Source organism: Labrus bergylta, chromosome 14 (assembly GCF_963930695.1).
Source record: "Labrus bergylta chromosome 14, fLabBer1.1, whole genome shotgun sequence".
Taxonomy (NCBI): Eukaryota; Metazoa; Chordata; class Actinopteri; order Labriformes; family Labridae; genus Labrus; species Labrus bergylta.
The window spans coordinates 10,546,211-10,566,951 of record NC_089208.1 but is presented as its reverse complement, the minus strand read 5'-3'; the positions used below and the strand labels follow the sequence as shown (position 1 = coordinate 10,566,951).

Below are 20,741 nucleotides of genomic sequence, written 5' to 3'. Positions count from 1 at the left end.
AATGGAAACATGAATCTGTATTTGGAAAATACCACATAAGTTGTTTGCCTATTCCTGCCAGAGTCCCTAACCCTGCTCTATCATTCCCAGGACGCTCTCCTTGATATGGTACGGAGGTCCAGAATACACTTTGTTCACTGCATATTGCCCAAGGCAGACGCCCTCAAGGCTCTGAGTGGATCCCTGTTCAAAGCAGGGGAATGCGATGCTCTGGGAGAGACTGGAGATCCCGGCCTAATGCAGCTGGATGTAGCATTGCTCCGTGCTCAACTCCGAGGATCAAAGCTACTCGATGCTCTCCGGATCCACAGGCAAGGTGAGCTAGCTGCTAGACCGAAAGACTAATAGCAGGCAGGGAAAAAACACTCACCGCCATGTTCAAATATATATATATAAAAAAAAAAGAATCTGTTTTAATATTTGTCTTATTTGAAAATGTCTCTTACATTTTTCAAACATTCCCCAAATCCAATTATGTCATTCCCCACCGACCTTCACAGGTTACCCCGATCACATGGTGTTCTCTGAGTTCCGACGGCGATTTGATGTGCTGGCACCGCATCTCACCAAGAAGCACGGGAGAAATTACATTGTGAAGGACGAGAAGAGAGTAAGTCAATCAGAGAGAGAGAGAGAGAGAGAGAAATGTTCGGCCCCACCAGTTGCCAAGCTAGCACAGTGAAGATTAATGTGGGGAGGAGGCAGCTTCATTACGTCTGCCCCTGGTTTGTCAGCAGCAGACCGACAGAGAAGTAAACCCTCATCAATCAGAGCCTTTGTAATGATCTAATCAACTTAACCTTATCAATATCATGCCTGTTAAGGGAAATCAGCATTTTGGCTTAAGGAGCTCATCATCTTTTGTAATGAGGGAACGAGCTGTCAACATTTTTTGTTGTTGCTATGAAGATACTTATGTTTCACCTGGTTCGTGCTTTTGTTTTAAATTTGAGGCATTTTAAAAAGAAAAACAACAGATTCGTATTACTTTGTATGAGGAAGAGTTAACTATATGATGATAAATTGTAATGTTATTAAACCCTAAATAGTTTCATTTCGTTACAGCACCTCAGTGTGTGTTTACAGGCAAGTGTTCATGCCATATAAAGATGAGTTGGTCTCAGGTGGAAGTGGACTTCCTGTCTTATGTACTCCAGTTGCAGTGAAGCGTAATTCTGTAGCTTATATTCATGAAGCTTTCTATAAATACATGATCATGACCATAAATATAATATATATATATAAATACACATATCTTCTATATCTATGATCCGTACATCCTGAGGATCACAAGTGTGCACATCCTCAAAAGAGAGTCAAGAGAATTGAGATAGCTCACTTGTAGCAACTCCAGTCATTACAAATATTGTTGTAACATACAACACAGTAGTTGTACAGGTGAATATATATAACAAACCTTAGCATCTTGTATGAACAGACAACATGCAGCATTCGTAAACATGATAATAGACAATGCAGAATAGAAGAGTAAGAGGACTGCACTGATTCACTGACAGAATTATTATATGGACATACTGTATATCAGATTATTAGAGGATATAAGGGTAGTTTATGAGACCAGAATCACAAGATGATAAATATTTAAATAATGAAAGGATTAGCTATGTGTATAGAAAACTTCAAATGTGCTCAAATATAACTGATCTAAGTTACATATTGGAGCCATTTGCTCTCATTCATTTTTCCTCAGCATACTTACAAGATGAGTTTCACATTATAACAATTTAAGCTATCATATTGTTAAAGGTTTCATGTATGAACTGAATCAGTTTTTACATTTGATGTCAAAAAGATCAGAAGCAAATAAATATTGTAAATATTTTGTATTAAAACTGCAATTTGATACGTGTGTTTGTTGTAATAATATGACAATATCTTGTTATTTTTAGCCATGGCAGGTAAATACTTCCATACAAATGCAAAAATAATTTTGTGTACAAAAAAACCCCTGTGTATTTTTTTTTAAAGCAAGCTATTACTGATTGTGTGCAGTGCAATGGTTCTTTTGGCAACAGAAGCCTTCTATTGAAGTGAAATGGGGAGAAAAAGAAAAGCTTGTATCTAGAGAGAAATAAGAAAGATAGAGGGAGAGGGAGAGAATGGGGTTAAGAGAGAAAAGCTCTTTTCCCCTGTGTCTGTGTACTGGGGCTGAGTTTCTGTGGAAACACTGGAAAACAAGAGCCCTATAGTGCTCATGGCAAACCTCTCCCGGTGTAATCTAGATGTGCTCTTTCAGGCTGCGGGCTCAAGCAGAGAGAAGAGGCTAAAAGAGAACAGTACACCTACAGTATGCACAGGCTGCTATGGACAGGGAGAGGCTCCAGGCTGGCTGATGCTCCATCTCTGTATGTGCTTTATAAGTGTGTTCAAAGCTGCAATAGGGCCAAGACCACCAGGGGGTCCCGAGGAGTTAGCCAGTAGCAGGTGGATTCTCGGTGAAAAAGTTGTAATTGGGTTGTGGTTGGGGTTGGGAGGCTCTAAGGGGCCGAACTTTTCCCAGGCTTACTTTCAAAACTAAACCCAGTTGGGAATGGATGTGAGAGACGACTGGAAACTGCCCTGTACCATTAGTTCAGCATGGCAACTTTTGGGAACTGTGGACTACTGAAGTGTTGCAGTGTCAGTAGAAGTTCCCACTGGATCCACTGGTTCAAAGACTAAGTGTGTGTGTGTGTGTGTGTGTGTGTGTGTGTGTGTGTTTGTGTGTGTGTGTGTGTGTGTGTGTGTGTGTGTGTGTGTGTGTGTGTGTGTGTGTGTGTTTGTGTATGTTTGCATTTACCCAGGCTGTGGAGGAGCTACTGGAGTCCTTGGATTTGGAGAAGAGCAGCTACCACATGGGCCTAAGTAGGGTGAGTAATGCCAACACTTTTCAAAGAAATAAACAGCTTTAAAAAGAGAGAAACATTTTCTGCCAGTCACTCTCACGTCTTTAAGCCCACTGCTCCACTTATCCATGTTTTTTTTTAAGACACTTGCTGTCAGGGGGAGGAGTGTGTATGTCAATACACCTGTCCCTCTTTGAGGTTTGTTTTCCAGACGTTTTTGGAAAGTTGCCAGGCCATGCTCTGCCCCTCCAGTCTTTAAGCCACTAGCTACCCGAGGGGCATGTCTCCACCCTACCTTACTACATGACCGCATTTCCCTCTGTCTTTGCAGGACAACAAATTCTCGGTTTGATGGCTCTCTTTGTTTTTCAACACGACTGTTGTAAAGTAATCACAGTAAACGCTGGCTGGCACCCTGAGGTCTAATCCTATTAGCCAGGGAAGTGGCCATAAGCCAAGAAGGAAATCAAAGGAATAATAATGTACACAAACAGTGGAACTTATGCAACCCTTACATGTGTGCTGTAAAGGGTTCTTTTAGAACACATGACACAGGAGTGATGTGGAGTTGGCTTCACACAGCGCTGCACTTTGGAGGGTTAAATGGGCTTAGACACAGACAAGCACAGTTGGCCATTCACAAAGCATTCCAGTGGCTTCCTAGCAACCTGTCTTACATGCATGCCAATTACTGCAGGCCCACGTAACCTTAGAGCAGTGGAAGTAGCACAGTTCAAACAGAAAAAAAAAAAACACCATTAGAGAGAGCCACATGTCTTCAAGAAACATAATGTAGCTATATACATTGAAAAAGGAGATTCTGAATACCACTTGAGTTGAATGGTCATGGCAGTAGTTTGCATCGTTCATACATTAACTGATAATTATTCAAAAATGTAGGTAAAAATGGATGAATTATCAGGGGCATCGGTTTAGATAAGTAGGTAGAGCAGGCACCACATATATATATAGTCCTCAACACACAGCAGGAGGACTGGTGAAGCCAACGCTATAAAAAGGGTTATAATAATCAGTGCACAAGGTTTAAATAGTAATGGATGTGAGAATTGATTAATTAGACAACCACTGAACCATCGGACAAGACATCTATTATTTCTTTTAGAAATAAAAACGTTTGAATTCCTCCTGAGACATGTTGCATGTTCATGTATGAAAAACAGATACCTCTTTAACAGTCAAGCTGACCTTTATATTTTAAGGGTATGTGCATTTGCTCAAATCGTCTGGCTTTGTTTTAATAAGTTTTAACATTGTAAAATGTGTTATTAAAATATCATTCTTTAACAATGAAAATGTCCTTCTCTTTTGGACAAGGCATCGGTTTATTATGAGGAGCAATTTTCTGCTTTGTTTTTAGCTTTAAGCTGATGCTATGTTTTTTGCAGTAGCATTACAAATCAACCACAAGATTTGTTTTCTTCGAGGACAAGAAAAAGGGGAAAACAGTAAAACGACATACTGTCTATATGACTGTTCATTTTAGCGTTTTTTATTTCAATAACATAACAATCTAACAATATAATGGAGACACATTTTGTAAAAGACAGAGCTGTAGTAATGTGTTGTATTTCAGCAAAGGGATACGACTGCAACATTTAAAAACAGGATGAGTGCAAAAGTTGTTTAAAGCAATTTGCAAATGAATCTGATGTCATTGAATGCACCCCTCCTCCCTACTGGTTTGAAGACTCACCCACGAAAGCAGCTCCATCATTTCCAGAGCCTGCTTTGTTAACACACCACATATGGATTTGTTCATTTACAAAGCACTGGGACTTGTGTAGAGGGGCCTTGGGTAGAGACAGTCCATCATCCATCTATTTTAATAGCTTGCTGCCATCATATCTGGCATGCACTCGCACTACCTAATCCCTCTGAAGTATCGACAAGCTGTGACGTGATCTGCTTTCCATGACCTGTTTACCTATGTTCAGATTAGAAACAGACAAGGTTGATGGTCGAGATTATACCTTAATCACAGCTCTCTCCTGTAGATAAGACTGACTTGTCCATAGATTACACTGCTTCTTATTGATTACCTGCTTCACTGAACTTATTTACTTACATTTTAGCCCACTTCTATTTTTATTTGGCTCTTGTTCTTCACACCTAATCAGGGCCTGTAAATCGAATTCCCCCCCTGGCTAAAATAAGCAGCTTTCGATAGTTTGATTCTTTGCCAATAAGGTAATTCAGTGTTACGTGTGTGTTTGTGTTTTGCTCTAGTTGTTCTTCAGAGCTGGCACCTTGGCTAAACTGGAGGAACAGAGGGATGAGCAGACCAAGCGCAATCTGACCCTGTTCCAAGGGACATGCAGGGGCTACCTGGCACGACAAGCCTTCAAGAAGAGAAAGGTAGGTCAGATGTCACACATGGAGAGACAACTTCATTTTACATACAAGTTAATGTAAGTCCCACACAGAACAGATAGCGGTATCTAAAGTCATACAAAATATAGACTATTTATGTCACTGTTAACTCTGACCGAAGTGTAGTGGTTGCACAGGATGTATTTTGTGAGAGCTGATGTACGGTATAACAGCTTCAGGACGTTTAGCTTTCAGTGTTTTCAGTAAATACTTAAAGTTGCATAATAAACATCACATATTCATTATATACTGTAGATTACTTAACTTTGCACCACACAGTTGGACACATTTCTTTACAAAAGATCTGAATTAATCTATGAATTGCAGCATGATGTTAATTTCAAAATAACTTGTTTTGGAAAATGTTTCTCTTGGCAGTATGACACACAACTAGTTCAGTAAATAGAGCCTAATGAATGTGAGTGGCATTAATACTCAAAAAAATGATTATAAAATGGTTGCCTATTACTTCTCAGTAGTATCAGCCGCTTGTAAAACTGCTGCATTAAATGACCCAATCACAGCTGTGCTAACATTCAGTACAACAGCAACCCCTGTTCTGTGGTAGTGCTTAATGATCAATCCAGCATTTCATTCAAATCATCATTTGAATAAGAGAAAATAGAAAGGATTCGCTTGGATCTGCTGCAGGATACATTTACAAAAACAGAAACTGGATCAAAAAGTAAACAAATGTCAAGATTCCTTTTTTTTTCCTCAGTTGTGTTTTTAATAAAGTGGGTGAAGGAATTGAGCCCCAGAGGCCTTCTTGCCTTGGAGTCCACCAGGAGATAGATTTCCTTTCTTTCAGACCTAAAGTGAGCCCTAGTTTGCCCTGCACTGTGGAGTGGATCTTACCAGCTCTACAGAAAATCATTTATCTAATTATCAATGTGTTCTCTTAATCTATCACCCTCACCCTCTCTCCTTTTTAACTCTTATCCATCCAATCAGCTCCCACAGGGTTGATATTTGATAGCGGCACGTCTGTTTTGTCAAACTGTTCCACCTTTAACGCAGCCTTCATCAGACATGCTGCTGACTTACACGCCCATCAGCTATATACCAACTATCTTCCATTTTTCTCCCAGCATGTGATAGGTCCATCCCTCTTGACCTCATACATGTCCTCTTGTGATGTATAGAGCCCCGTGGTTGCTCCCACTCTCTATCTAAGTGATTACTATCAGAGTGAATGTGCCACTTCAGCTGACTAGTGATGAAACAGCAGAAACAGAATCAACATGGCTGCTCTCCTTCACAAATGACAAGCTGTTCGTGAGGCGATAACTTTTGTATTTGCGCAAGATGCCTGTGAGATAATTAAATGGCCATTTTTACAATATTAACATGACCTTTTTGGATACCTGGATGGACTTCCAGCTCCTCTCAGTTATTTCAGTTTTTCTGCAGTAAGAGTTTAAGTAATGGATTTGGGTTCAAATGAGGAAGCAGCAGGGCCAGTGTTAAGTTCAAAAGGGCATTATTAACAGAGTAGAGCAGGCTGATGTTTCATAATGTGCAAGAAATTAAAGGAAATCAACAGTGAGTAACCATTCACAATTGCCAGGCAACCATGCAATTATAAAAACCTTTTAGCATAAAGGTATTTCTGTTCCACTGCTCCCATATGCCCCCTGTCTCCTGTAAATGTATCCATAATAGAAAGATAAGACTTAATGCACATGTTATCCTGTAACATTATTGCTCTTTATCTGAATTTAGTTTGGCAGGCTTGGCTGTAACATGTTATTAAACAGTAAATGTGATGACAGCTAAAGCAGGTCAGGGTTATAGGATAATGATACATTTTATTTAAAGGCGCCTTTCAAAACTCTCAAGGTCACCTTACAGGGCAGAGATAAAAAAAAAACAACAACAAGGTAACAACACAACAATAAAATTAACATAAAAAACCCCCACAAATAATCTAGTTTAGCGGCTTATTAACCGTTTTACCAAGTTTTCTATGTAATCAGATGTCAGGGACTGGTTTTCTATACTTTTACAGCAAGATGAAGATTGATTTCAGTGTCTGTGTGGTAACACAAAGCTGCCAAAAGCAGCAGGTTAGCTTAGTTTAGCTCAAACAGAGAACAAAGAATGGGATTTGATCCTGTCCACTTGTAACAAAATCTGCTGTTGGTGCCGAGGAATCGCCATAGCACCCCTTTTCAAACTTGAACATGACATAGGACCAGATCTACTAAGAACAGATGATGTCCATGAATTGCACAGATATAGCAACTGCAATCTGTTCTGCACTGTTTGCTCTTGTTTTGCACCTTTGCTCTGCGCGGAGCTGCACCCTGCACCCTAAGCTGAAGGGCCTGTTTTATAAATGTAATGTCAATGTTTAGAACAAAGCTTCCCCTCTGAATGGAACAAGCAACGAAAACACAGTGGGGGCAAAACAACTTGCATCCTCGTGCATAAAGGCTCCATATAACTGTTTGTCAGTACACACTGTTGCCCACAGAACAAGGCTAGCATTTTTCTATTTTTTCCAGGCTGCAAACCTAGCTAACCAGATAAACTTATTTGAGCAACAAGTAAAACTGAACATTCTGTCTCTAATTCTTTAAAGCACAGTACCCGGCCCATTCTAATGCCGTGTGGGGCTGTGCATCTTGGTGCATGTGTTTCACTGCTTTGATATTCTCCAATAACACATTGTTGAACCTGAGTCTTTCCGATAATGGAAATACTTCACTGATCATATAAAGCCTGAGAAGTTTGGTATTCGTATAACTCTAGAAAAATATCAATCTGACTTTGTGAATTGTGGGGCTGCTATCTGCAGTCAAGTGTGAGATTGAGATTTAGAGAAATCAAAAGTTTGAGGTGATGCTAAAAAAGCCATGCTCTAGTACCCGAAGTATGCTGGACTTTTTTTTGCTCTTCTACTCGTTTATACGTCCAGTATATGCTATACAATACTTTCTCTTTATGCAATTAATATCTTTCAGGGCATCTTTCTCCTCTTGAATCTCATTCTTTTTGATGTAACTCCTGATTCAGTTAGTCGACCCCGGAGTAATGGAACAAAACGCAGGGCTGTGGTGGATTATTAAGTGATTTTCATCTACCCGTCTCTCCATGTGGAAGATTTACAGAGTGCGCTGCTGTTCAATTTGAGAATAATCATCATATAATAACAGCCAATTGCACCCTCGCTGTTACCCTGTTTTTGTGAAAAGTGATTGGGCTTTATTGCCTCTTGCTCTGATTGGAGTATCCTTTCATACCAAGTACTGTACACCAGATGATAATTTGCCTCAGTAAGCATTCCTGATGAGTTCTTGTGAGTGAAGCTTTAGGCACTTCCTGGTTGATGCATATGGACGTTATAGAAAGTCACGAGCTCCCTTGATTAACATTCCCTGGCATGTTAACCTTGTAAACTGGGCCAAGCCCATGTGACATTAAATGACAAAACCACATTTTTTTCCCTCCTTCAGCTGTTTCCTCCAGGGGACAACATGACATTTTCAAAGTATGTTATATTGTCTCAGCAGGCGCTCAGGGCATTGAGAGTTCTGTCCTTTAGGAATCAGAAACACGTTATTTTATTTTGTCTTTTTGCATTTGAATCCGTGTAAAGGAGCATATATAAGCAAAACTCTTACCCAATCATTCTGACAAATCTCTTCTTTGCAAAATTTCCCACAGAAAGGTTGGATGTTTCTTAAACAGACAGGGGCTTCTGAATGGTATCTATTATCTTTTTCAAGAGGTGACTCATCGTGCTATGTTGAAATACATGAAAGCCTAACATTCTGCATTCTTTTGTTGGTATTGTGATTCTGTTGAACTACTCATAGCATTGATACAAGGCAAATATTCTCATCTCAGTGCTCCTGAAATTCTCTTAAAATCTCAGGAGTGTATATGTGAACGCGGCTTTATATTACAGTACTTATTTGCACATACACTGACAGCACATCTAGATACTGTAAATGTAGAATATTGAGGAGAATTCAAAAACACATTTTTGCCTCAATGTTGGCTCACTATCCTAATTCACATCACAACTGCCTCACAGCTGTCACACCCTTTTAATGTGATATGAATACCAAACGGCTTTTCCACGGCGCTCATGTGGTATAATCTTTTGTTTGTTTTCTATTCATTTTTGACTAAATATGACAAGTGAGACCCGCTTAAATCTCCTGTCAGAGATTTGCTGCATTTTTCTCTGTGTTAAGGCTTTCACTGTGTGACAAATCCTAATTGGTCATAGAGAGTACCTTCAGGGCGATATGTACCTGATGCTGAGAATTGTGTTGCTCTAATTGGGTTTGCCCATAATCTGCTGCTGCTGCTGCTGCTAGAGAGCCTCATGCATAAGCAGCATGGAAAATGTGTAATACTTGGAATTAGCTGCCAACATGTTTGATTTAATTAATCAAAAATTAGCTTCCAGCCTTGGAACACACTCTGCAGAAACTCTCTGGAGGAGGCTGGCAAGTCCTGGGATCGCTGCTAGCCCAAACACAGACAATATAACACAAGAATGAAGAGGGAAATGTTTTTCAAATATTGTTCATCAGGGCCCAGGATGATATGGTAGCAGTAATTTAGTTTTATAAAGCATGTATTCCACTGAGTAATTACAATCGTGCTTAATTTTTGGCATATTCTTATGGTCCTCTGGACATAAGCGACCTGTCATAACTTTGCAATACGCTTTGTATTTACACTCAAAATCTACTTTGAAATGCTGCTTTGACCAAAGGCTGTATCAAACATGAGCGAAGTCTCACGGATGTCATCCATTGGTGTTGATGCTATCTATAGCTAACTTTTGATCCATCTAGAAACAGGAAAGAGTTGGAAATTAAGAGGCCTTAAGCCTGACAAACAGCTGCAATGCACAACCTCTTTCTAAATTATGCAAAATGATGCATAACCCTTAGCCTTAGCACAACATTCGTATTCCTCCGCCTGCAGTGCACTGATCAGCTGTTAAGGTGTATAGTGTTGATAGTTATATTCTGAATTTTGATCATACTGAATCCAAGTTTGAGATCATTTTAAGCAACAAATGTTTAAAGATTATCCCGCTGACACAGTACAGTAATGGCTAACGTTTGTCATTCTAGCTCAGTTTTCCTCTTCAACAGTGGACACATTGTGTTTTTTGATCAAGTAAATATATTGTGGAAAAGAAAAGGGCTGAGAATTTTCTCCATATAGTCTACATTTACCCCATAGTGGTAATTTGACTGGGTTTTTTCTTACAGCTAAATTACCTGGTATACCTGTCTGCAGCGAATTATAGCCTAGCTTTCATGTTGGCACTCCGGCCTGTGTCTCAATAAAGGGGCCATGCTGATCAGCATCTTCTATGGCTAATATACTTAATATTGACATGAATTTAAAAATGAGCTATATAGGACTTAATGAGCATTCATTGACTTTGACAGTCAGCCTCAAGTGGACACCCAAGGAACTGCATTTATTTCCACTTCTACCTAAAGTATGCTCCATTTTCAACACAACAGGTTGCCACTTGTATTTAACACTATGTACAGGAACTACGGCTAAATTACAATAAATATCATATATTGTCTTATTGTTGGAGCAATATTGTATTAAGAAAACAATTCACGACATAGGAACCATAAGAACTATGCTGGTATTATACTACCTTAGTTTGAATCTATGCTTCTGGGAGTGCAAATGACAACAAACACTGGAGTTCCAATACTGCTTCTTCTTCTTCTTTTGGTGACCTGTTCTTTGTGTCTTTGAATCATTAGATTCAGGATCTAGCCATCCGATGCATCCAGAAAAACATCAACAAGAACCGCGGCGTGAAGGGTTGGCCATGGTGGAAGCTCTTCACAACTGTCCAGCCCCTCATAAAGGTCCAGCTGACCGAGGAGCAGATGCGAGGCAAAGACGTGAGCTGCTTTTTCTGTCTGATACACCCCTACTTAAAGATTCCACTCTGATGGACTGAGGCATCGCACTTGTTTACTGTTGTGTGTTTGGTTCATGTACTACTTAATGGAACGCATTTTTACCTGTAATATAAAATGTATACTGTGAAGCTATTTTCTGTGCTCCAGGAGGAGATCCAGCAGCAGAAATTGAAGCTGGAGAGGGTGGAGAAAGAGCGAAATGAGCTGAGACTGAACACTGATCGATTGGAGAGCAGGGTGGGTCTCTTCGCCTGTGACAGTGCACGTTACACTCTTCTGTTTTAGTTAAATATTCTCACACTTTTCTCTTTATGTCCAGATTGCAGACTTGTCGGCAGAACTTGCTGATGAGAGAAGCACGAGTGAGTCCGCGTCTCAGCTGTTGGAGACAGAGACTTCAGAGAGACTCCGCCTGGAGAAGGACATGAAGGACCTTCAGGCACATACCCCTATTGATATAAATAGAGTTTGCTACTACATAATATTAAGACAGTTCTGATTCTGACAAGCTCGTTTTTTGATTGACGTGCTTATATGTGCGTTTCAGGCTAAGTTTGATGCCATGAAGAAGCAACTAGAATCCCAGGAGATGGAAGTGATTGAGGCTCGGCTCATGAAAACATCTGAAATCAATGGGGAGATGGATGATGATGATGAGGACTCTGGTTAGTTGAGCTCTAAACCCAACTAAATTTTCATTTCTATACCCTCAATATGAAGGAAACAAACTTTGAGGATTTGACTCTTGGCCATCCATATTTTTTAAACATTTGTTTTCAATTCCCTAATGAATTGTTCTTGATTGGGAAGCTTCTTGTCCAGGCCTGCCTACTGGCCATAATTTCCTGAACGGTACATTCATACCAGCATTATGTGCACAGTCTGAAAAAAATCTCCCTACACTAATTGTAGCTATGGGAATTTGTTGCTTTGTTCAACCGCTCCAGTAGGAGACATGGCAGTGAGACTTTGTCACATCTTGCATAATGCTATTAAGTATTTTTTTCCAAGTTAAGATGTACCGCTAGGGGATTATGATGTTCGCTCCCAGGCATACAACTAATGCCTGTTGCCAATTGGTCCCCACCTGCTGAGAAAGAGACCTCCTGATGAGGGCATATTGTTCGTGAGAGTTAAAAAAAAACCTGTGTCCCTACTCCCCTTCAACTCAGCTCAGCAGGCAAACCATTACAGAGCATATCAGAATTCTGAGATGAATGAGAAAATAATCGTTGGGATCAGAGCCGGTGGCCCTGCAAGTTGTCATTATGCTATATATATGCTAATGAGCAGCACTGATCGAGGAGCCGGTGTTGGTATGTGAAGGAGAAGTGGACAGCCTCTAAAATGATAAGGCTTGGAAATGAACCTGAACCTGAATGTCTGCCTGGCTGCTGTTATACTTCTGATAGCCCTTGACAGCTCCAGAATTAGGGTCGGCTAAGAACTGTGGAAAGTGCCACTTAGACATGTCCTTTTCTAACTACTATTGTGGTGTGCTCGGAATTCTTACTACAGGTTTATCCAAGATTAGAGCTGAGACACGGAGGCTTCTTTGTCGTTTCCTGTCATGTTTTTTGACCTCATGCGGTCGGGATTTGATGAAAGAAGTTCTATTTCCTGAAAGATTGTATTATTTCGGTTCTTAAATGTGATAACCATCGAAGCCAGTGCAGTGCACTCCTTAATCCACAGCATCCGTCATGTCTGAGCTTTTGAGCCTTTCTGGCTGTACACCCCTGCTATGCTGTTCTTAGAGGCGGGAGACTTGCAAATGTCACTCGGACATTTTCTGAGTTGTTTGTCTTTTCTCCAGGAGGCGAGTGGCGGATAAAATACAACCGAGCCATTCGTGAAATGGACTTTACAAAAAAGAAACTCCAGCAGGAATTTGATGACAAGCTGGAGACAGAGCAGCAGAGCAAAAGACATCTGGAGAGAAGGGCAAGAATCTTCTGTTTTTTACAACGTTTGATTTCAATATGTGATAATCACACGCCTGTGGCCACTTTGTAACAGTGTGATGCAATAAGCTGCATTGAAAATATAATGCAAATTTGTGTCTGTGTATGTGTGTGTGTGTGTGCATGCTGCAGATGGCTGATTTGCAAACAGATAATGAGGATGTGCAGCGCTCTGTGCAGCAGCTGAAGAAGAAGTGCCAGAAGCTGACGGCAGAGCTGCAGGACACCAAGCTGCACCTAGAGGGCCTGCAGAGCCGCAACCACGATCTGGAGAAGAAGCAGAGGAAGTCAGTTCCTTTGTCTTGTCTGTGATTCTTTCTATCGTTCAGTCTACACCTCTCCCATAAAGAAACATGACAGAGAACATACTGCCCATTTCTCCTCAGAAGACGTGGCTTACACACACTCAGACCCATCTAGAAGAGCACCCATGTTGTCTTTCATTTGAACAGTGACCGAGATGTTCTGTAATCTGCGGAATTGCATTAGCTGAGCAAATGACTCCGACTTTAAGCACTCAAGAAGCTATCGCCGTGGCAGAATGTGATCTCTCCCCTGTGGCTAATTGAAGATGCTCTGTGGGTGAAATTATTTTCAGCTGCGCTTCAGAGAGAAAAACAGGGAATTACAGCGAGCTGACAGCATGAAACACTTAGCTGTTAAGTTCACTAACCACAAGTGTTTCTGCCTGAGACAATTGAAGAAAAGATTTTGCACATTATTACTACAGAATAGTAAATTGGTGGCTAATGGAAAGGGATAAAAACAGATGTTATAAAAGGAAAAAGTGCTGAAGTGATGTCGGGCTCCGTGTTGTGGATGACTTTATAAACCAAAAATATGCAAATTAACAGAATTAAGGTTTAGATTTTATATACAATTAATAAAGCTGGTTGAATCATGTACTTTTTTAGTCAATGATATCTCATATAGCCTTCATGTTGATGCAAGGTAGCAGTAGTTTGCTTACTCTTTATCCCAATGGAACTTTAGCCTTATGTAACCAACTCTGTGATTGTCCTGAACTGTGTGTGTCTGTGTGTGTGTGTGTGTGTGTGTGTGTGTGTGTGTGTGTGTGTGTGTTCCAGATTTGACCTGGAGCAGAACCAGGCTCAGGCTGAGGTACAAAGAGAAAGGAGCCAGAGGGAGAAGCTGGCTCGAGAGAAAGACATGATGACCGGGGAGATCTTTAACCTCCGCCAGCAGCTTCAAGTAAGCTACTTTACACTACTTAAAATTTAACATGCGCTCTGATGTCCTTTCTCAGGGACTACTTGTCTGCTCTCTTTGCTCTGTCTTGACACAACAGAGCTGGTCCAGATGTGAGCTCTACTTTGTCTTTTTTTTTTGCCCGCAGGACAAGGACAGTGAATTGTGCGCCGTGAATATGAAGGTGCAACAGCTGGAGGCAGAGCTACAGGATCTGTCGTCCCAGGAGTCTAAGGATGAAGCCTCACTGGCCAAGATCAAGAAGCAGCTCCGCGACCTGGAGGCCAAGGTGAAAGACCAGGAGGAGGAGCTTGATGAACAGGCTGGAACCATCCAGATGCTGGAACAGGTAAAGAACATGTGGTGCTGATGCTACATTTCATATTAATTTAGAAAAATAGAAGTGAAAAGCTGCTTGAGTGACGCTTTTAAGTGTTTCAAAACTAGGACATTTATTTTCCTACGTTCTAAAAACAAATAATACATCTAATAATACAAGAAATGATTCAACAGTGGTTTGTGTCTCATTTTCAGATATTGGCAGATATTCAGATGTCAATTAGGAAGAAAACAAACATGATCTTGCTCATTTTTTTCTGGCTATTCAAATTCTGTGCTTGTGTATACATTTCATGGTTTTTATATTTTATATTATGTCCTCTACATGTACTCAGGCTAAACTGCGACTCGAGATGGAGATGGAGAGGCAGCGGCAGAACCACTCTAAAGAGATTGAGAGCAAGGATGAAGAAGTGGAAGAGATTAGGCGGTCCTGCAGTAAAAAGGTTGGTGCTGCTCATTCTTACTATTACCTATGTATCCAATAGGTACTACCATGAATACAAGGCACTAAGACAAACACACATGTATTCTTAAATGTGTGACAAAGTTGATTACCTGTACATATTCTTTTAAAGCTGAACTTAAATATCTTGAATTGATTATTTGAAATTCTTGTTTGATTTAGAGTATGTCCATGTCATTTAAAAGAATGCTGTAGTCATCAGAAAAAGGGCAGAGAAAGCACACACTGCCTGTGCAACTTACAATAAACAAAGATAACCCAAGACAACAACTGTTCGAACACATCGGCAGCTCATTTAGTTAAGTTGGTCGTCTATCCACCATGAGGTTGGGGGTTCGATCCCCAGCTCTGGTAGCTACATGTCTGATGTACTGACTGAAACTTTACATAGCAACCTCTGCCATAAGTGTGTGAATGGGAAGGTTTGAGTTGTCAGAAGACGAGATAAGCACTATACTAGCTCAAGTTCATTTACCAGTTACATCAAATCATGCTTAGAGACATAACAATAAAAACATAGTAAATATGAATTAAAAGTCTAAAGGCTGAAATGACTCTGAAAGACATTAAAAAAGTTGTGCATGGACTGGTTCAACAGGGGTTAGCTGTTGTTCAGCAGTGTGACTGATGTTGGAAGGAAAGAGAGCTTGAATCTTTTACAGTTACACTTAAAGGCTCGGGAACGTCTGGTTGTATACTGTACAATTCATTACATCAAATTATTATATTTTTAATGTTCAACCTAAAAAAATTAGTTTGCAGTTGTTTCTATTCTAAAGTAATTATTCCTCAGATATCAGATATTTTGATATTTTAAGTTGCATATCAACTGTGGGTTTATTACTTCCAGTAGATGACAGTGCGCCTGGTTAGATGCTTACAAATACAGACATTGTTTGGTTGTAAAATCATCATTAACAGTAGGCAGCGGACGCAGACCAAAGGTAGTGCCATTAGAAAGGTTTGTCTGACGGCAAGGTAAAACGGTGAAAGTATTCAAAAATATAGTGTGCACTTAAAATTATGTCTGAGGGACTTTTTCAGGCCAGGGAAAATATGCTTTGATCCAAACTCTGTCAACAGTGTTACATAAAAACTAGTTTATCTATCCAGCTTCTCAAAACAAGGGTCAGACCGACCCCGTCTACTGTGGATAATAAACGAAATACTGAAGAAGTATCTTATATAACCCAACTTTAAAAAAAACAAAACGAACTATCCCTTCAAAAGTAAAACAATTGAATTTGATACAGTGTTACTTTTTAGTTTCAAAGGCATGTTGATGTATCTGTTGGCTGGCAGATCTGCTCAGGGGGGATCTGTGTGTCTGTGACGTGTGTGTGTGAGCAGCGTGTCTAACAGGATGGTCGACGGTGTGTTTTGTCTGCCTTTGTTTATCACCCATCATCTGTTTGTGCATCCTGACACTCTGTTCTCATGTCCTGCAGCTGAAACAGATGGAGGTGCAGCTGGAGGAGGAGTATGAAGACAAGCAGAAAGTGTTGCGTGAAAGGAGAGAGCTGGAGTCCAAACTGCTCTGCACCCAGGACCAGGTACATCCATCACTCTGCCCCTGGTCGCTGTCAGTGCAGTCACGATAAGTGTGCCACTTCCTTTGACTGAAAAGAAACTGTCTTTGAGTCTCGAGAGGTGCTGCTGTTGGTTTTTCAAAAGAAGACGGGGGAAATTTAAAATACTGGCTGGAAAGGTGTGTTTTCTCATCAACCAGGTTGGCCAAAGGGATGTGGAGACAGAGAAGAGGCTGAAGAAGGACCTGAAGAGAACCAAAGTCCTTCTGGCGGATGCACAGATCATGCTGGACCACCTGAAGAGCAACGCCCCCAGTAAGAGAGAGATCGCCCAGCTCAAAAATCAAGTACGGTACAAATGGATGGATGACACCTTGTGATACAGAATAAAAAACCAAAAAAACACATTTTGAGAATAAAAATGATGACAAAGTAAACAAATCTGTATTCCACCTCAAAAATATGACACATTCTTGATTTTGGCTTCCTAACATTTGTCCCTAACCTCCTCTCTGGTTACTTTTCCATCCTCCTGCTTCTCACAGTTGGAGGAGTCAGAGTTCACCTGTGCCGCTGCAGTAAAGGCTCGAAAGAGCATGGAGGTTGAAATAGAGGACTTGCATATCCAAATGGAGGACGTGGCCAAAGCTAAGCTGTCGGTGAGTTCTGACATCTGTTAGTCGTGTGTCCTGAGGGTGCAGTGTACGAAGTGAAGAGTGGAACTTCACTAAAATGGCTACAATGACTCTTGTGAGCAGGTTTGAAAGCTAATTAGGTCTCCATACGTTGCTAATACAATACTTTTTTGTGTGGTTTCATCATCAATCGTGTGTTTAATGGAGTACATTTATGCATAATGAAATATACCTCCCTTTTTCATCTCAATGCAGAAGCTGATTTTCTTGCTAAATAGTGAAACTGTTTGAGTAAATATTTACTTTGCTTCCTTTTTTACAAACAATCTTTAATTAATGGAGAGTTTTTGCCTATCAAATTAGCACTCTAAAATGCATAAATATGCACACATCATCGAGCCATAATAAATTAATAAATGCCCTTTGGCACAAATCTGATTTTAGCATTTTGCTCTAATGGATAAATAAGCTTTGTCGTCTGCTCATTAATGGCTGTCTCATGAGAGTACTGCCTGCATTTCAGACTCCACACTGACGGTGTGTGTGTCTCTGGGGACAACACACACATCACTGTGTCCCCGTGCTGTACTTGTTAATTGCTGCATTTATGGCAAGGGAAAGTCTTGTAAATGTCTCAGATTAGAGAATGCATATTGAGGGCCTGGGCCTTCCCTCCTCTGACCACAGAGGATGAACTCTTAAAAGGACACCACCAGTATGCTGCACTGGCTGCACTTTTTCTCGCCTAAATGAGCCAATTGATTATCTCCAATTGGTCTCATCCCGCAGCCAGAACCCCGTCCAGATTGTGTTTCATCGCCATTAGATGAGATTCCAGGGCTGCCACGGCTTCGCCAGCTAATGACCATTTATCATATTCAATAGCTCATGAATAAAAATCCTGTCATTCTGTGCTGTGTGTCCTTCTCTCTGTGTACCTCAGCTGGAGGAGCAGGTCAGCCGCCTGCAGAGAGAGAAGAACGACCTGCAGTCTCGTATGGAGGAGGATCAGGAGGACATGAATGAGCTGATGAAGAAGCATAAAGCTGCAGTTGCCCAGGTAACTCAACCTGCCTTACACCTCAGTGAAACAGTAATTAATTGGCACGATAGAAGAAGTAAAACAGACCATGACACAGAACCTAAAATTGTTGTAATGCCTTTAATTATTCCTGTTTATTTAACTGTTGAAAACATTGTAGTATACCATATTGAACATTAATGTTACATTCTATTCCTCTCTGCATGTGAAAGCAGAGTGGCTTTGAGGTTTGGAGGACATATCCCCCTCTAAACACAGTGTGTGCTTTGCAATCAGAGAGATGCAATCTGTTCGACAGCAGATCACGTGACAAATTCTTTGGCAAGGACGTATTATTTTCATTAACCCATAGACATCAGAAGGGATAGAATTTACAGGAAATTAAAGCATACATCACCATTTACACCTCCAGTCTCTTAGAAAACCTTCAAATATACCTTTTGTTCTATGCTTTTTTTTTTTTACTTTGTGTGTGTGTGTGTGTTTTCTGTGTGTGAACTAGTCTGCCAGGGACTTGAGCCAGATCAGTGACCTGCAGGCCCAGCTGGAAGAGGCCACAAAGGAGAAGCAGGAGATCCAAGAAAAGGTAAAAGGATGTGTTCAGGGCACTCTAAAGTGGCTGCCAAAAAACCCGCCTGCAGCCTAAACGCCTCTCTCTGATTAGACTTCAGCTTTTCACAGAGTTTCTGATTATTCCAAACCAAAAAGGCCCAGTTTTTCAGGCACTTTTATTTTTTTTCAAAATTGCAATGCAATTTGCATTTAAATTGTGGGAATCAGCAAAGATTTATAGTAAAGGGAGAATTTTTTTTTTGCCTCTCAGTACTAATATTTAAAAGGAAGGGTCGTGTTACTAAGCTGACCTGGGTGTTTCCATGGTTAAACCATGAGATTAAATTTAGAGCACTCATTCTGTTCCTTTCAGTGATTATATTTAAACCTGCTTCTGTCTCAGAGATTTATCACGATAGATGTTGTTTCTGTCATTCTCGTTCCAAAACTTGTATTAATCGGCAATATCAGATATTTTAAAAGACGGCAATTGGAAACCAGTATGAAAACACTCTTGGATGATGTGGTTTGTTAGCTCATCAGATAGCGTTACAGATGTGAGTTGATGATCAGGAAAAATAGGAAATCTCATTACTGTACGCTGGCTATTTAATGCTTGACTCACACAATTATTTCAATCAAACTGAGGAAGTGTGAAGGTGCCGTGTTACTGTCACTCCATAAATAAAATAGCAGAGACTTATTTTAATCTGAAGCACCTGCTTAATGCCACTTTCGTAGTTTCTAGTGTTTCTGCTCACCAAGACACACAACCACAGCACTATCACGGGGAACAGGTAGCCATGTGAAAATATATACACAAAATACATGTTAAAATTAACGTTTTGAACACTATTAATAAACATTTCATTTGTTATTTTCAGTCATCGTGGTCAGAAACGAGGCCCCTATTAATAGCAACTCTGACCTTAAACCATGGTCACAAGAGAGTCTGATGTACGTACTGTAATTATAACTGACATTAAAGCTACAATGAAGAGTTCATGGATGGTAATCAAACAGACTGAAATTAATACTGATGCCTTTATATGACCTACAATATTAAAGCAGACCATTAGTAACATGACTGATTTGTTTTTAATTAGTAATTTTCATTGCTTGTAAACACTGCGGCTGGGTGGGTGTCAAACAGGCAGTAATAGCCTTGGTTTATGTTTTCTACAGCAAAAATTCACAGTGACACGATTACAAGGAAAAACCTATGCATGACACCTTTGTTTCTGAAGTAGCTGTTTTTAAAAGTACAAACACAGGGAACTACAAAAGAAAAGGTTTTGAGATTAATTATTTTTAAGCTCTACTATAAACTTGGAATAGAAATGATCAAACTAGCAAAGCTGTGCTAACTCAATGGCTTCTTTTAACTTCCTTACACCCTAGTGCTTGAATGATATTACTTACATTAACCTGCAGTTATAGCATTCTTGTCTTATTTAGCTTATTTCTACCCTCACAGGTTTACTCACAGTTTGCTGTGCTTCAGTTTTCAGTGGAATGATTGTAGGTTGGAACAAACATGGATTTGTGGGGTAAAAGGTTAATGCACCTGATTTAGGCTTGTGTTGATAATAAGTGCTTTTTAAAATAATAGTGCTTTTCATAACCTCCAACACTTCATGCTTGTCATGCATTAATGCATCCTTTTTTACTCTGTTGATTTGTTTTGGTAAAATGATTTCCCTCCAGGCTGTTAAAGCTGGAATTCATCGGTATATGACAATCTTTAGAGTGTGTGTGTGTGTGTGTGTGTGTTTGCACTTTACACACAGGCCTTCCTGTAAGCATTGATATGCAGTTGACTAAACAAATCAAACCAT

At 40.2% G+C, this 20,741-nt stretch overlaps 1 protein-coding gene across 2 annotated transcripts in view; it reads left to right on the top strand.

Moving 5' to 3' along the window:
* LOC109981465 (unconventional myosin-XVIIIa-like) overlaps positions 1-20,741 on the top strand; it is a 59,549-nt gene that overhangs the window by 23,136 nt on the left and 15,672 nt on the right. For both annotated transcript variants that reach the window (XM_065963017.1, XM_065963015.1), the window contains exons 21-38: positions 91-316; positions 501-610; positions 2,805-2,870; positions 5,094-5,222; positions 11,003-11,146; positions 11,315-11,404; positions 11,487-11,606; positions 11,715-11,832; positions 12,984-13,111; positions 13,264-13,418; positions 14,220-14,343; positions 14,489-14,689; positions 15,015-15,125; positions 16,594-16,698; positions 16,875-17,021; positions 17,220-17,333; positions 18,253-18,369; positions 18,854-18,937. In XM_065963017.1, coding sequence (XP_065819089.1) covers positions 91-316; positions 501-610; positions 2,805-2,870; positions 5,094-5,222; positions 11,003-11,146; positions 11,315-11,404; positions 11,487-11,606; positions 11,715-11,832; positions 12,984-13,111; positions 13,264-13,418; positions 14,220-14,343; positions 14,489-14,689; positions 15,015-15,125; positions 16,594-16,698; positions 16,875-17,021; positions 17,220-17,333; positions 18,253-18,369; positions 18,854-18,937 — 2,289 coding nt within the window. The remainder of the gene's footprint in view (positions 1-90; positions 317-500; positions 611-2,804; positions 2,871-5,093; positions 5,223-11,002; positions 11,147-11,314; positions 11,405-11,486; positions 11,607-11,714; positions 11,833-12,983; positions 13,112-13,263; positions 13,419-14,219; positions 14,344-14,488; positions 14,690-15,014; positions 15,126-16,593; positions 16,699-16,874; positions 17,022-17,219; positions 17,334-18,252; positions 18,370-18,853; positions 18,938-20,741) is intronic.